The following is a 14353-nucleotide window of genomic DNA, read 5'->3' as shown; positions in this document are numbered from 1 at the left end:
TTTTTACATACCACATCTAGCCACATTTCATTTCCATAGAAGGTTTGCCTTTCTGGGTTATGAAAAGAAGATACAGTTAGGTTATTTAGGAAAGGTCTGTGAAGTTATCATAGGGGACAATTGTACTCCCCTATTCATTGCCCCCTTGTCTCAGTCAGAATAACATGTGGTGGTCTGGCTTCCTGTGATATTTCTTTCTTTCTTTTTTTTTTTTTTTTTCATTTTTCTGAAGCTGGAAACAGGGAGAGACAGACAGACTCCCACATGCGCCGACCGGGATTCACCCAGCATGCCCACCAGGGGCGACGCTCTGCCCATCCTGGGCGTCGCCATATTGCGACCAGAGCCACTCTAGCGCCTGAGGCAGAGGCCACAGAGCCATCCCCAGCGCCCGGGCCATCTCTGCTCCAATGGAGCCTTGGCTGCGGGAGGGGAAGAGAGAGACAGAGAGGAAAGCGCGGCGGAGAGGTGGAGAAGCAAATGGGCACTTCTCCTGTGTGCCCTGGCCGGGAATCGAACCCGGGTCCTCCGCACGCTAGGCCGACGCTCTACCGCTGAGCCAACTGGCCAGGGCTCCTGTGATATTTCTTATGAGGTAGGCCATAAAAACATATTAAGGTTGCGGAGATACTGGGTTCCTACTAGACATAAATGAGATTCAAAAGAAAATTTGCTCTGTTTGTTTATTTTAAATTCTCCTCTTTGGAAGATCTCAGGAGACTCTTCATTTAGTTGCAGGTTCAGCAGTTGCAAAGTATTTTGCACGTATTTGTGTGTCTGAAGTGGACAACAGTGCAGAGTAAATAGTGTAGCCGGAATACCTGTAAAGGCATCAAAAACTACATGTTTGACTTATTTTAGTTGGAAAACTGCTAAAGACTAAAAGACGTCATAACATTGCACTGCTTCATCTACCCAAATTTTAGGTCCTACAACAAGCCATTTTTTAGCCACAGTCTGTGCTTTCATAACCTTTGGAGAAAAATCCAAACTCTTGGCCCTGGCTGATTGGCTTAGTGGTAGAATGTTGGCCTGGTGTGGATGTCCCAGGTTCAATTCCTGGCTAGGGCACACAGTGCCCATCTGCTTACCCACCCCTCCCCCTCTCACTTCTCTCTCTTTCCCCTCTTCCTCTCCTGCAGCCATTGCTCGATTGGAGCGAGTTGGCCCTGGGTGCTGAAGATGGCTCCGTGGCCTCCACCTCAGGCGCTAAAAAATGGTTCCAGTTGCAATGGAGCAACACCCTAGATGGGCATAGTATCACCCCCTAGCGGGTTTGCTGGGTGGATCCGGTCAGGGTGCATGCAAGGAGTCTGTCTCTGCCTCCCCTCCTCTCACTAAAAAAAAAGAAAAAGAAAAAAAAAATCCAAACTCTTTAGAAGTGGCTTAAGCACTTGCAAATGCATCTCAACTCTGTCCTTCCCCCACACACTTTGTTTCAGCTGGCTCCTCCATTTTTTTTGTGGAGGGGGTGTCCTTCTACTTCAGGTCACCTGAGATGGAACTTCCTTCAGAAAGGCTTTCCTGAATCTAAAAGGCTGGGTGTAGGGACTCTTTAATATGCTCTAAGAGTCTTTCACTTATTCACTTTTTCAGAAAGTATTTGTCAAGCACAGGGTCATAGGCTGAGGATGCAGAAGTGAACAAGACGGGTGGGTCTTGTCCTCACAGAGCTTACGTTCTTGTCAGGGTAACCACCCCATATTCACACCCTTAAAAAAACCTTTTATTTAGAAAGAATTACAGACTTGTAGAAAGTTGCAAAAATTAAAATAGCACAAAGAAATATCATATATACTTTGCCCAAATTCACATATTGTGACTATTTTACCTCATCTGGGTTCTCACTCTCTCTATATGTACCTATTTTTTTTTTCTGGACCAGTCACATGCGTTATGGCCTTTCTCCCCTAAATATTTCGTGTATTTCCTAAGAGTGGGGCCATTCTCTCTCATGAACTTTATAAATTTACATTGATAAACTGCTTTTATCTAATATTCCATTATAGTCTAGTGTTGTTAATTGATCCAGTAATGTACTGTGTAGCATCCCCCGCCCCCACCTATGGTGGAGAATTTAGTCTAGGGTCAGGTAATTGCACTTAGTTATGATGTCTCTTTAGTCTCCCTTAATCTATCATGCTTATATAACTATTCTTTGTCAGTTATGACATTGATATATATTTTAAAATATAGAGTGCCCCCCCATTTTAAACAGAATCTTGTTCATTTTGTGTTTGTCTGATGATGTTTCCTTGTGATTAGGGTGAAGTAATGGATTCTAGGCCGTCATACTGCATAGTGATGTGTCCTCGTGGGGAAGCGCATGATGTCCTTCTAGTCCTCTTTAGTGATAATTTGCATTACCAAGTCAAAGTGCTGCCCAATTTCTCCACTATATAGTTAGTGGGGGTTTTTTATTCTGTCCCTTGCAAGTAATAAGTAGTATTTCAGAGGATACGTCCACATATTCTGCTCCTCGTCAGAATCTCCCCCTAGATTTAGCATCAAGTGATGATTCTTGTCTGATCTATTATTATGATCTAAAAGTTTCTATTTTTTGCAATGGGTTATAATTTGTTACTATACTTAACTATTTTTGTGCTCAGATAGTCCCAGATTTAACATGCTCCTGTATTCTTTTTATTATTATTTATTTATTAAGTGAGAGATGGGAGGCAGAGACAGACTCCCGCATGCACCTTGACCAGAATACACTCGCAAGCCCCCTAGAGGGCACTGCTCTGCCCATCTGGGGCTGCTTCTCTGTTGTTTGGCAAGTGAGCTATTTTAGCACCTGATGTGAAGCCATGGAACCATCCTCAGCGCCCAGGGCCAAATTGCTCAACCATTCAAGCCATGGCTGCGGGAGGGGAGGAGAGAGATAAAAAGGAGGGGTGGGGAAGCAGGTGGCCACTTCTTCTCTGTGCCATGACCAGGAATCAAACCTGGGACTTCCACATGGCATACTGACACTCTACCACTGAGTCAACTGGCCAGGGCCAGGCTCCTGTATTCTTGTGAGGTGATCTGTCATTTTTTTTGAGCTCTTCCTTTCTTGCACAGCAAGTTGTTCCAGGCTCATCTTGTACCACCCCTGCCCTATCCCAGAAATCAGCCGTTTTTCCAGGAAGCCCTCAAACCATTTTTTTATCACTTAGCAAACTGCTTGCTTATGTATATTGCTCTGTTAGATGACATTTTTCCTCTCTGAGGGTACGTTGATGTCAGTCTTATTCATTCGTACATCTTCACCCAGCATTAGGCCTGGCACATTCACTGTTTACTGTAAATACTTGTTGAATAAGAAAATCAATTTTTGCTATAGTTCAGTGCTTATAATTGAGTTCCAAAATGATGATGCTAATGGGTTTTCTTTCCCCCCTCCCTGCATTTAGGAAGAAATGTTGCTTATTTGGCGATGAGAAGTGGCAAAAACTGACTTCGTACTGGTATACAAACACTATGGGACCTGACACGTTTGCTGCATGGGCAGCCGGCCCCCACTGATAATGTTAGGAAACCACGGTCTACTGGAAGGCACTAATCTGATCTCGGAAGTGGCTGATTGTGGCAGGATGTTTCGACGATGATGATGGCAAGAAAGCAAGATGTCCGCATTCCCACCTACAACATCAGTGTGGTGGGATTGTCTGGGACCGAGAAGGAGAAGGGCCAGTGTGGCATTGGGAAGTCTTGTCTGTGTAATCGCTTTGTGCGCCCAAGTGCTGATGAATTTCACTTGGACCATACCTCTGTCCTCAGCACCAGTGACTTTGGTGGGCGAGTGGTCAATAATGATCACTTTCTATACTGGGGAGAAGTTAGCCGATCCCTGGAGGATTGCGTGGAATGTAAGATGCATATTGTGGAGCAGACTGAATTTATTGATGATCAGACTTTTCAGCCTCATAGAAGCACTGCCCTGCAGCCCTATATCAAGAGAGCTGCTGCAACCAAGCTTGCATCAGCTGAAAAACTCATGTACTTTTGCACTGACCAGCTGGGGCTGGAGCAGGACTTTGAGCAGAAGCAAATGCCAGATGGAAAGCTGCTAATTGATGGTTTTCTTCTTGGTATTGATGTTAGCAGAGGCATGAATAGGAACTTTGATGACCAGCTCAAGTTTGTCTCCAATCTCTACAATCAGCTTGCAAAAACAAAAAAGCCCATAGTGGTGGTCTTGACTAAGTGTGATGAGGGCGTTGAGCGGTACATTAGAGATGCACATACTTTTGCCTTAAGCAAAAAGAACCTCCAGGTTGTGGAGACCTCAGCAAGATCCAACGTAAATGTGGACTTGGCTTTCAGCACCTTAGTGCAACTCATTGATAAAAGTCGGGGAAAGACAAAAATCATTCCTTACTTTGAAGCTCTCAAGCAGCAGAGTCAGCAGATAGCTACAGCAAAAGACAAATACGAGTGGCTGGTAAGTCGCATTGTGAAAAACCACAATGAGAATTGGCTAAGTGTCAGCCGAAAAATGCAGGCCTCTCCTGAGTACCAGGACTATGTCTACCTGGAAGGGACTCAGAAAGCCAGAAAGCTGTTTCTTCAGCACATCCACCGCCTCAAGCATGAGCATATTGAACGCAGAAGGAAGCTGTACCTGGCAGCCCTGCCATTAGCTTTTGAAGCTCTTATACCCAATCTAGATGAAATAGACCACCTAAGCTGCATAAAAGCCAAAAAGCTCTTGGAGACCAAGCCAGAATTCTTGAAGTGGTTTGTTGTGCTTGAGGAGACCCCGTGGGATGCCACCAGCCACATTGACAACATGGAGAATGAGCGGATTCCCTTTGATTTAATGGATACGGTCCCTGCAGAACAGCTGTATGAGGCCCACTTAGAGAAACTACGAAATGAGAGGAAAAGAGCTGAGATGAGAAGGGCATTTAAAGAAAACTTGGAGACCTCGCCTTTTATAACTCCTGGAAAGCCTTGGGAAGAGGCCCGTAGTTTCATCATGAATGAAGATTTCTACCAGTGGCTGGAAGAATCTGTGTACATGGATATCTATGGCAAACACCAAAAGCAAATTATAGACCGAGCAAAGGAAGAGTTTCAAGAGCTGCTTGTGGAATATTCCGAATTGTTCTATGAACTGGAGCTGGATGCAAAGCCCAGCAAGGAGAAGATGGGGGTCATTCAGGATGTTCTAGGGGAGGAACAGCGGTTTAAAGCATTACAGAAGCTCCAAGCAGAGCGCGATGCCCTTATTCTGAAACACATTCATTTTGTGTACCACCCAACAAAGGAAACGTGTCCTAGCTGCCCAGCTTGTGTGGATGCTAAGATTGAGCACTTGATTAGTTCTCGGTTTATCCGGCCATCTGACCGGAATCAGAAAAATTCACTCTCTGACCCTAACATTGATAGAATCAACTTGGTTATCTTGGGCAAAGATGGTCTTGCCCGAGAGTTGGCCAATGAGATTCGAGCTCTTTGTACAAATGATGACAAATATGTGATAGATGGTAAAATGTATGAGCTTTCCCTGAGACCAATAGAAGGGAATGTCAGGCTTCCTGTGAACTCCTTCCAAACGCCAACATTTCAGCCCCATGGATGTCTCTGCCTTTACAATTCTAAGGAATCTCTGTCTTACGTGGTGGAGAGTATAGAGAAGAGTCGAGAGTCCACACTTGGCAGGCGAGATAATCATTTAGTCCATCTCCCCCTGACCTTAATTTTGGTTAACAAGAGAGGAGACACCAGTGGAGAGACCCTGCATAGCTTAATACAACAGGGTCAACAGATAGCTAGCAAACTTCAGTGTGTCTTTCTGGACCCTGCTTCTGCTGGCATTGGTTATGGACGCAACATTAACGAAAAGCAAATCAGTCAAGTTTTGAAAGGACTCCTGGACTCGAAGCGTAACTTAAACCTGGTCAGTTCTACTGCTAGCATCAAAGATCTGGCTGATGTGGACCTGCGAATTGTCATGTGTCTGATGTGTGGAGATCCTTTTAGTGCAGATGACATACTTTTTCCTGTCCTTCAGTCCCAATCCTGTAAATCTTCCCATTGTGGAAGCAACAACTCTGTTTTACTTGAATTACCAATCGGACTACACAAGAAGCGCATTGAACTGTCTATTCTTTCATACCATTCCTCCTTTAGCATTAGAAAAAGCCGGTTGGTTCATGGGTACATTGTTTTTTATTCAGCCAAACGTAAGGCCTCCTTGGCTATGTTACGTGCCTTTCTTTGTGAAGTGCAGGATATTATCCCCATTCAGCTGGTAGCACTCACTGATGGCGCTATAGATGTCCTGGACAATGACTTAAGTCGGGAACAGCTGACCGAGGGGGAGGAGATTGCTCAAGAAATTGATGGCAGGTTCACAAGCATTCCCTGTAGCCAACCCCAGCATAAACTTGAGTTGTTCCATCCGTTTTTTAAAGATGTGGTAGAGAAGAAGAACATAATCGAGGCTACTCATATGTATGATAACGTTGCCGAGGCCTGTAGCACCACAGAAGAGGTCTTTAACTCCCCCCGGGCGGGCTCTCCACTTTGCAACTCTAACCTGCAGGATTCAGAAGAGGACATTGAGCCCCCTTCTTACAGCCTATTTCGAGAAGACATGCCGTCCCTGTCCAAAGACCATTCTAAGCTCTCTATGGAACTGGAAGGAAACGACGGGCTATCTTTCATCATGAGCAACTTTGAGAGTAAACTGAACAACAAAGTACCTCCACCAGTCAAACCAAAGCCTCCTATCCATTTTGAAATTACAAAGGGGGATCTGTCTTACTTAGACCAAGGCCATAGGGATGGACAGAGGAAGTCTGTGTCTTCTAGCACCTGGCTGCCTCCAGATGGGTTCGATCCTTCTGATTACGCCGAACCCATGGATGCTGTGGTCAAGCCAAGGAATGAAGAAGAAAACATATACTCAGTGCCCCACGACAGTACTCAAGGCAAGATCATCACCATTCGGAATATCAACAAAGCCCAGTCTAATGGCAGTGGGAATGGTTCCGACAGTGAAATGGACACCAGCTCTCTAGAGCGAGGCCGCAAAGTATCTATGGTAAGCAAGCCAGTGCTCTACAGGACAAGATGCAGCCGGCTGGGGAGGTTTGCTAGTTACCGAACCAGCTTCAGCGTGGGGAGCGATGATGAGCTGGGGCCCATCCGGAAGAAAGAGGAGGACCAGGCATCCCAAGGTTATAAAGGGGACAATGCTGTTATTCCATATGAAACAGATGAAGACCCAAGAAGGAGGAATATTCTTCGCAGTCTAAGAAGAAACACTAAGGTAAGATGCCAGTTTAGAAATGAGTCATAGAGTCTCAGTGTAAGTTGATTGATGATGATGATGATTTTCAAGGACAACTTACTCTGGCAAAAATCTAGTATGTATGTTTTTACTCTTTGTTTGACTTAGCATAAAAAAGTAAGCAGTGTTTCTGATAGTTACTACTGGCGGCTCTCAGTAGTAAGGACCTTGGACAGACAACTGCAGTTGTCTTTGTTCAAAATGATAGCTTAAAACAAACAAAAAAAGATAGCTAATTAATTACAAAAATAAGCAGATAATTTTGAACTTCTCAGTGTCCATACAGGTAGCCAAGCCAGTGACGATATGCTTGCTCTTCCTTCACTTAAACATCAGAATCCAAAATTGTGTGCCTATCTCACTGCTAAGCAGACAGTTCTTTTGTACATCTCTTACTTGCTCCTCTTTCCCATAAGGCTGCTGGACTTTAGGTTAGGAACAATTGATTTTTATTGGCACATACAAATCAGTAAGGGATCTTCAAGTATATAAATGAAAAATAAGGACCCTACCACTGCGAGTTCTAAACCAATCCCATATTTGCAGCGTCAGAAGGGCAGGGTGGTGTCATTGTGTGTTCTGTTCTTTTCCCACTCTGAGCTGAATCTTAGTATCAGGCATTCTTTTCCTGTTTGATTTTCCCTCGGGTTGTTTTTCCACTTGGATTCCTTTATCTGTCTTCAGTATTTTGGTTTCCAAAGGTTAGTCTGGAGTGGACAGACCCCTTGAAAGCGCGAAGCCAGAAAGTATCCTGACCTGCTTTCCAGTATTTTTTTCTTAAAGCTCTCCTGTTGAGTGATACTGGGATCCAAACGTTTTGAACATTTTGTTTCCCCTTCCTCCTCCATTCCCAGTGTTGCCAGAACATCTTATCTAAATGCGGACAGTTTTCTAATTTGTGGGGGTGTTAGCACACCTGGGAGTTAGGAAGGTGGCATGATAGCATACTGTGAATTATAACTATTTTTCTGACTTCTATATTTTTAATACCTGTTGAAAATAATGTTTTTGAACATATTCACAAACAAACGATGCTTTAAAGAGCACACACTGGCTAGGTTCAGCAGAAAACAGCTGGCTCCAGTGAGCCTCTGAGACAGCTGTGTCCAGGCTGGTAATGAGCTCTTTTTACCTTAGAGCTTTCTTACTCTGGCTTGCTGGGTCAGCACACAAGAAGCGATCGACTTCCTGTCTATATTAGTTATGTGGACCACACCTCTTCAAGTCAAATAAAAATGATACCTCTGGCCCAAGAGCAATAGCGTGCCAGAAGTCAGTTTAGGAGTATCCTTCGGAAAGAGTAAAAGGTGACATTGTCTTTTCCTGTCTTGGAAAATGGTGCTTTGCAATGAGCGTACTGTTTTGTCATCTTAATGCAGAGATAAGCAAAGCCTTGATTCCCTTCCTGGATGAAGCAAACCTCCAATTAAAATTACTGCTATTGACACAGACTGACACTTGATTTACTGGAAAAGCAAGATACTATGGGCCAGGGGATGTCATGCCAACCCCTACACGGGAGGTCGGGGGGGGGGGGGATTGGCCTTTGATTTTTATTGGCATGACAAAGCAACAAGTATTTGAAGTGAAGGGGAGTGCATGTTGGTGATGGAAAACATAATTAGTGCCTCCTGCCACTGGGGAAACTGCACAGATCCTTCTTGCCCAGACCTACGTGCCCAGTTGAGGCAGCAAGATCTATGAAGACTGTGAAAATAGGTGGTCTCTCTGGGGGACTGTGGCAGACAGAACAGAAATCCCATATTGAAGGTGGTTAAGGTAGTGTAGTGTACCATTAGAAGCTCAGGCTCTGGAAGGGGGGTGGTAAATCCCAACTCTCACACTTCCTCGCTGGGACTTTGGGCACATGACTCACCTCTCCACATCCGTTCTGCAAAAGGGGAGAATGTAGTAGCACCTTATAGGGTTGTGGGGAATGGTATGAGATTATGCACAGAAAACACTGAGCATACTGCATGCTGGATAAGCATTAGTTTTGATATTTAACTAGACATTGAAGAATGAGTCACGTAAGGACTAAAAGGTGGGGGAAAACATGTTTTATTTAAAGAAAGGAGAAAACTGGTCTGGTCTAGCTGTGTGCTTGGGGGACCAACATTGTCCCTCCCTTTTGTGTAAGTTTTAACCCTCTGTGTTACTTTTAGCTGCTTTCTTAGCACTTACCCTAGCAACAACTCCAACAACAAAAAAAGCTATACTCTGGGTACCAAAGTGATGTGGAGAAAGAGAAATTGCTCAGCTTCTTGGCTCATTTGCTAGATTAGCTATTTACAGTAAAATTGTACTTGGAGTGAGGGACTCACTTTCATTTCTGCTAATGAAAGTGCAGGCTGTAGAGCTGACTGTCATTCTGGGTTCTTTTCCCAGCTGAACCATTTAGCAACCCACCCTCATAGTGGGAGCCTTCCGTACTCAACTGAATGAAATTGAAAATCTACGATTGCACTTCAGTGGGATTTATGAATAGATGCTTTGTCTGTAAAGAGTAGTTGTTGCACATGGTCTCTGTCTCCTAATGCCATGCGTTTGCAAAGAGGAGATCAGGACTGGCAGGGTCTTATTTAAAAGCCAAAAAATGGGCTGGTATGCCTTGCTCCACAAAATGTGCCTTTTGGGCAAGTTCAAGTTGCTGAATTTAGTGTGTTTGACTATGGATTAAAGAGAACTCATTATTGGTTATTTACTCTTCTATCTTATGTGCTCTTATTTTTGTGTGAAAAAAAAAGACAAAACAGAATGATAAAGAAAATCTTTCACTCACTGGAGCTACCACATGACAAGACAACCTATTGAAAAGCAAACCAATTCAATCATGCATTGTTTTTGGTCTATAAGGCACCAAGTAGCCAGTTTGACAGTGTGTGTCCCCCCAGTGAATTGGCTTGTTTCATTGGATTCAGTGAATTGGCTGGTTGTTGTGGCTTTGTGTGGACACAGCTCTCATTTTGTGAGGCTTAGAGCTGAGTTAAAGTTTCTAGTGTGAATAAAAACCAGCTGGGGAATTGAGCTGCTCCCTCCCCAGGGAGGGATGTTGCATTTTGACAGACAAGCTTAATGGTATGAAATATGATCTCTTTGTAACCTACTCAGGAAAGACTCAGTGTGTGCTTCCAAAAGGCCAGTCCTACTCAATAAGCTGTGAGGCCAAGTAAATACTGTGGTCCTTAAAATCGATGGGGGAACTGACTTGCTCTTGGATTTTCTGATTCCCGAATGAATTTTAACTTTTAAAAGCAATACTTTTGCTCCAAAGTTCATGCTCATTGATTCTTTTAGGAAGGAAGCAATTCAGTGCATAGGCGTTTAGTGAGTTCTTGTGTTCATCTAGTTTAAGTCACTGAGAGGATGGATGTTAAACATGTACTTAAGTGCATTTTGAATGTTGGCAGAAGGGAGATACGGGGCACTGTGGAATTGTGTAGCAAGGAGTTTTTTTTGTTGTTCTTATTTTGTTTTTTACAGAGACAGAGGGAGAGTCAGAGAGGGATAGATAGGGACAGACAGGCATGGAGAGAGATGAGAAGCATCAATCATCAAGTTTTTCGTTGCGACACCTTAGTTGTTCATTGATTGCTTTCCCATATGTGCCTTGACCGTGGGCCTTCAGTAGACCGAGTAACCCCTTGCTGGAGCCTGCGACCTTGGATCCAAGCTGGTGAGCTCTGCTCAAACCAGATGAGCCCGCGCTCAAGCTGGCGACCTCAGGTTCTTGAACCTGGGTCCTCCGCATCCCAGTTCGATGCTCTATCCACTGTGCCACTGCCTGGTCAGGTGTGTAGCAAGGAGTTTTAACCTCAACTAGGGTATCTGGGAAAGCTCCTCAGAGAAATGATATATAAAGCTGAGATCTGCAGTGTGAGGCTGGCAAATGCAGTGGAGGTGGAGGTTTCATGGGGAGAGCGAGGGAGATCCAGGCCAAATAGCGGGGCTATGTATATCATGTGAATGGTTTTGTCCTTTGTTATATTTATTGAATATCTCCCTACTGTGTGCCAGGTACAGTACCAGGCTTTTATTTTATTTATTTTTTTAACAGAGACAGAGAGAGAGTCAGAGAGAAGGATAAATAGGGACAGACAGACAGGAATGGAAAGAGATGAGAAGCATCAATCATCAGTTTTTCGTTGCGACACCTTAGTTATTCATTGATTGCTCTTCCATATGTGCCTTGACGGTGGGCCTTCAGCAGACCGAGAAACCCTTTGCTGGAGCCAGTGACCTTGGGTTCAAGCTGGTGGGCTTTTGCTCAAACCAGATGAGCCTGCACTCAAGCTGGGACCTCAGGGTCTCGAACCTGGGTCCTCCGCATCCCAGTCCGACGCTCTATCCACTGCGCCACCGCTTGGTCAGGCAGTACCAGGCATTTTCACATCATTTATGAAAATGATTTCTCTCATCAGTCTGAATGGAGTGATTTTTTTAAAGTCTGGCTTTTAAAGATGAGAAAACAGGCTCAGCGAGGTTAAACACTATGCCCAAGTTACTGTAGTCGTTAAGTGGTGGAGCTGAGATTTTTGAAGCCTGGTCTACTTCCGGTGATTTTAGAATCTAGTCTACAAGTAAGAGGCTTATATTCAGTAGCCAGGCACACATTTGGACCACTCATTCAGTCCAGTCAATTTTTTCCTTTCAGACAGAGGACTTTGATTATTTTCTGAAAAATTATTTATTCCTCCACACTAGCTTTGGAGTCTAGTTGAGTAAAGGACAAAAAGGCATGGAGACACTGAAATAGCAACTGGAACTTGGAGGAATTGTTTTGAACTGGTGTCATTCATTTCTCAGTTTATTTTAAGCCCAAAGCATTGCTGTAGTGTGTTTTGGTTACAAAAATAGGCTGTCTTTAACTATCTGCCTTAGTTTATTACAGTGCACCTGCTCTTAAAAATATATATTACAATAAACAACCCAAATCTATTTTCCTTCTTTCTTTTTTTTAATATTTTTATTTATTGATTTTTTAGAGAGAGAGGAGTGAGAGAGAGAGAGACAGAGAGAGAGAGAAGGGGAAGGAGCAGGAAGCATCAACTCCCATATGTGCCTTGACCCGGCAAGCCCAAGGTTTCGAACCGGCGACCTCAGTGTTCCAGGTCGACGCTTTATCCCACTGCGCCACCACAGGTCAGGCCCTGTTTTCAAAAAACAGGGAATTTCTCTAATCTTCACGGAGCCAACCTTGTTCTCCCAACATGTAGTGAAACTGAAATATCCTTGTAAGAACCCAGATTATCTCAGCTTAATTCAGGAATCACCTGCACTTCCATTGAGAAAGGCCTTCTAAACACATTTTTTCCAGCGCCAGAGGGGAGGCAAACAGATAAAGACTGACCTATAGCCCTGAGAAGTCCACATTCAGTGAGTATTGAGTCAGGAAAGATGTTTGTAAAACTTTCTTATAACTAGCGGCCCCCCTCCCCCGCTTAGCCCTTTCTTGCATTGGCCATTTAGATTGAAACAGCAACAGCGATTGACCCAGATTTGCTAGGCATTATGCCTTTATGGAGCAAAAGCTATGTATGGTCTTAGTTTATTTGGGGCCCCTGAGGGAATGACCTGCCTCCTTTCTTTCCCACTGTGCACGAGGATTAGGGATGCTAGGAAAGCTGAGACTTCATGCTACTTACTGTTCCCTTCCTAAGTAAAGATGCCCTGAGATGGTGAGCGGCTCGATCATCATACCAACAGCCAGATCGAAGGAGACAGGTCTAAGCATTTGTACTTTCATAATAGGCTTTGCCAGTAAGAACAAATCCACCCTCAGGTTTTCTCTTAAAACTTGGGCTTCGATTGTTTTTTTTTCAGAACCAGAAGGAGGTGCACTAGTTAACCAAAAATACATTCAGGGCTTGAGCAGGTAGCTTAATTGAAAAGGTCTTTTTGAAGCTCTATTGGACATGTGAGTGAATGAGTCACTGCCAATCAGAATTGAATATGGAATGCAGGAAAGTGCTTTGAGGAAGCTTTGTAGTTCCATATAGTTGGGGTTTTTTTTAGTGTTTTTTGTTTTGTTTTGTTTTTTGTGGCAGAGACAGAGAGAGGGACAGATAGGGACAGACAGACAGGAAAGGAGAGAGATGAGAAACATCAATTCTTCGTTGCGGCTCCTTAGTTGTTCCTTGATTGATTTCTCATATGTGCCTTGACCGGGGGGCTACAGCAGACCGAGTGACCCCTTGCTCAAGCCAGCGACCTTGGGCTCAAGCTGGTGAGCCTTGCTCAAACCACATGAGCCCACACTCAAGCTGGCGACCTCGGGGTCTTGAACCTGGGTCCTCCACATCCCAGTCCGACACTCTATCCACTGTGCCACCGCCTGGTCAGGCTGTAGTTCCATATAGTTGATAGAATCTGTCAGTTTTTCTATCATACCAGCTACAGTTAGATGAGGTTGTGCCACCACACAACTTGGCAAACCATGCGACCATACCTGTGACCTTCTAGGGCTTTGCTTATATCAGCTTCACTCCGGAGAGGAAGAGTTGTTCCCATTCAAAGGATACTTTCCCTGTTCCAGATTATATTCTTCAGCGTGGGCTTACCAGCTTGAGCATGGGGTTGCTGGCTTGAGTGTGGGATCAAAGACATGACCCCATGGTCACTGGCTTGAGCCCAAAGGTTGCTTGCTTGAAGCCCAAGGTTGCTGGCTTGAGCAAGGGGTCACAGACTTGGCTGGAGCCCCCAGTCAAGGCACATAAGAGAAAGCAATCAGTGAACAACTAACGTGTCACAACTGTGAGTTGATGTTTCTCACCTCTCCCTTCCTGTCTGTTCCGGTTCATCTGTCTCACTAAAAAGAGAAAGAATCTAACAGCCTGAATTGTTTTTTATTTCCTTTATTAGATATATTACCAACCATATAAAAGGCTTTGCTAGGTGGTGCAACTCTAGTGACTATATTTTGTGACCCTAAAGTCTGTATAAGTAATTTGACATGTGTGAGGGTATTCAGGGAGACCAAGAGATATTATGTGAAGTTGACAGTTTAGCATCATTACCTTAGTTGCGCCTGGTGTTCCCACAGAAGATAGGATATTCTTTATCCAG

The 14353-nt window shown here is 44.2% G+C and overlaps 1 protein-coding gene across 1 annotated transcript in view; it reads left to right on the top strand.

Moving 5' to 3' along the window:
• The window catches only part of ARHGAP35 (Rho GTPase activating protein 35), a 152682-nt gene that overhangs the window by 56477 nt on the left and 81852 nt on the right, over positions 1–14353 (top strand). The window contains exon 2 of the mRNA XM_066271719.1: positions 3399–7267. Coding sequence (XP_066127816.1) covers positions 3590–7267 — 3678 coding nt within the window. The 5' untranslated portion in view covers positions 3399–3589. The remainder of the gene's footprint in view (positions 1–3398; positions 7268–14353) is intronic.

This window comes from Saccopteryx bilineata, chromosome 3, assembly GCF_036850765.1.
Source record: "Saccopteryx bilineata isolate mSacBil1 chromosome 3, mSacBil1_pri_phased_curated, whole genome shotgun sequence".
Taxonomy (NCBI): Eukaryota; Metazoa; Chordata; class Mammalia; order Chiroptera; family Emballonuridae; genus Saccopteryx; species Saccopteryx bilineata.
The sequence above is the reverse complement of the archived record's forward strand: the minus strand, read 5'-3'. Positions and strand labels throughout refer to the sequence as shown.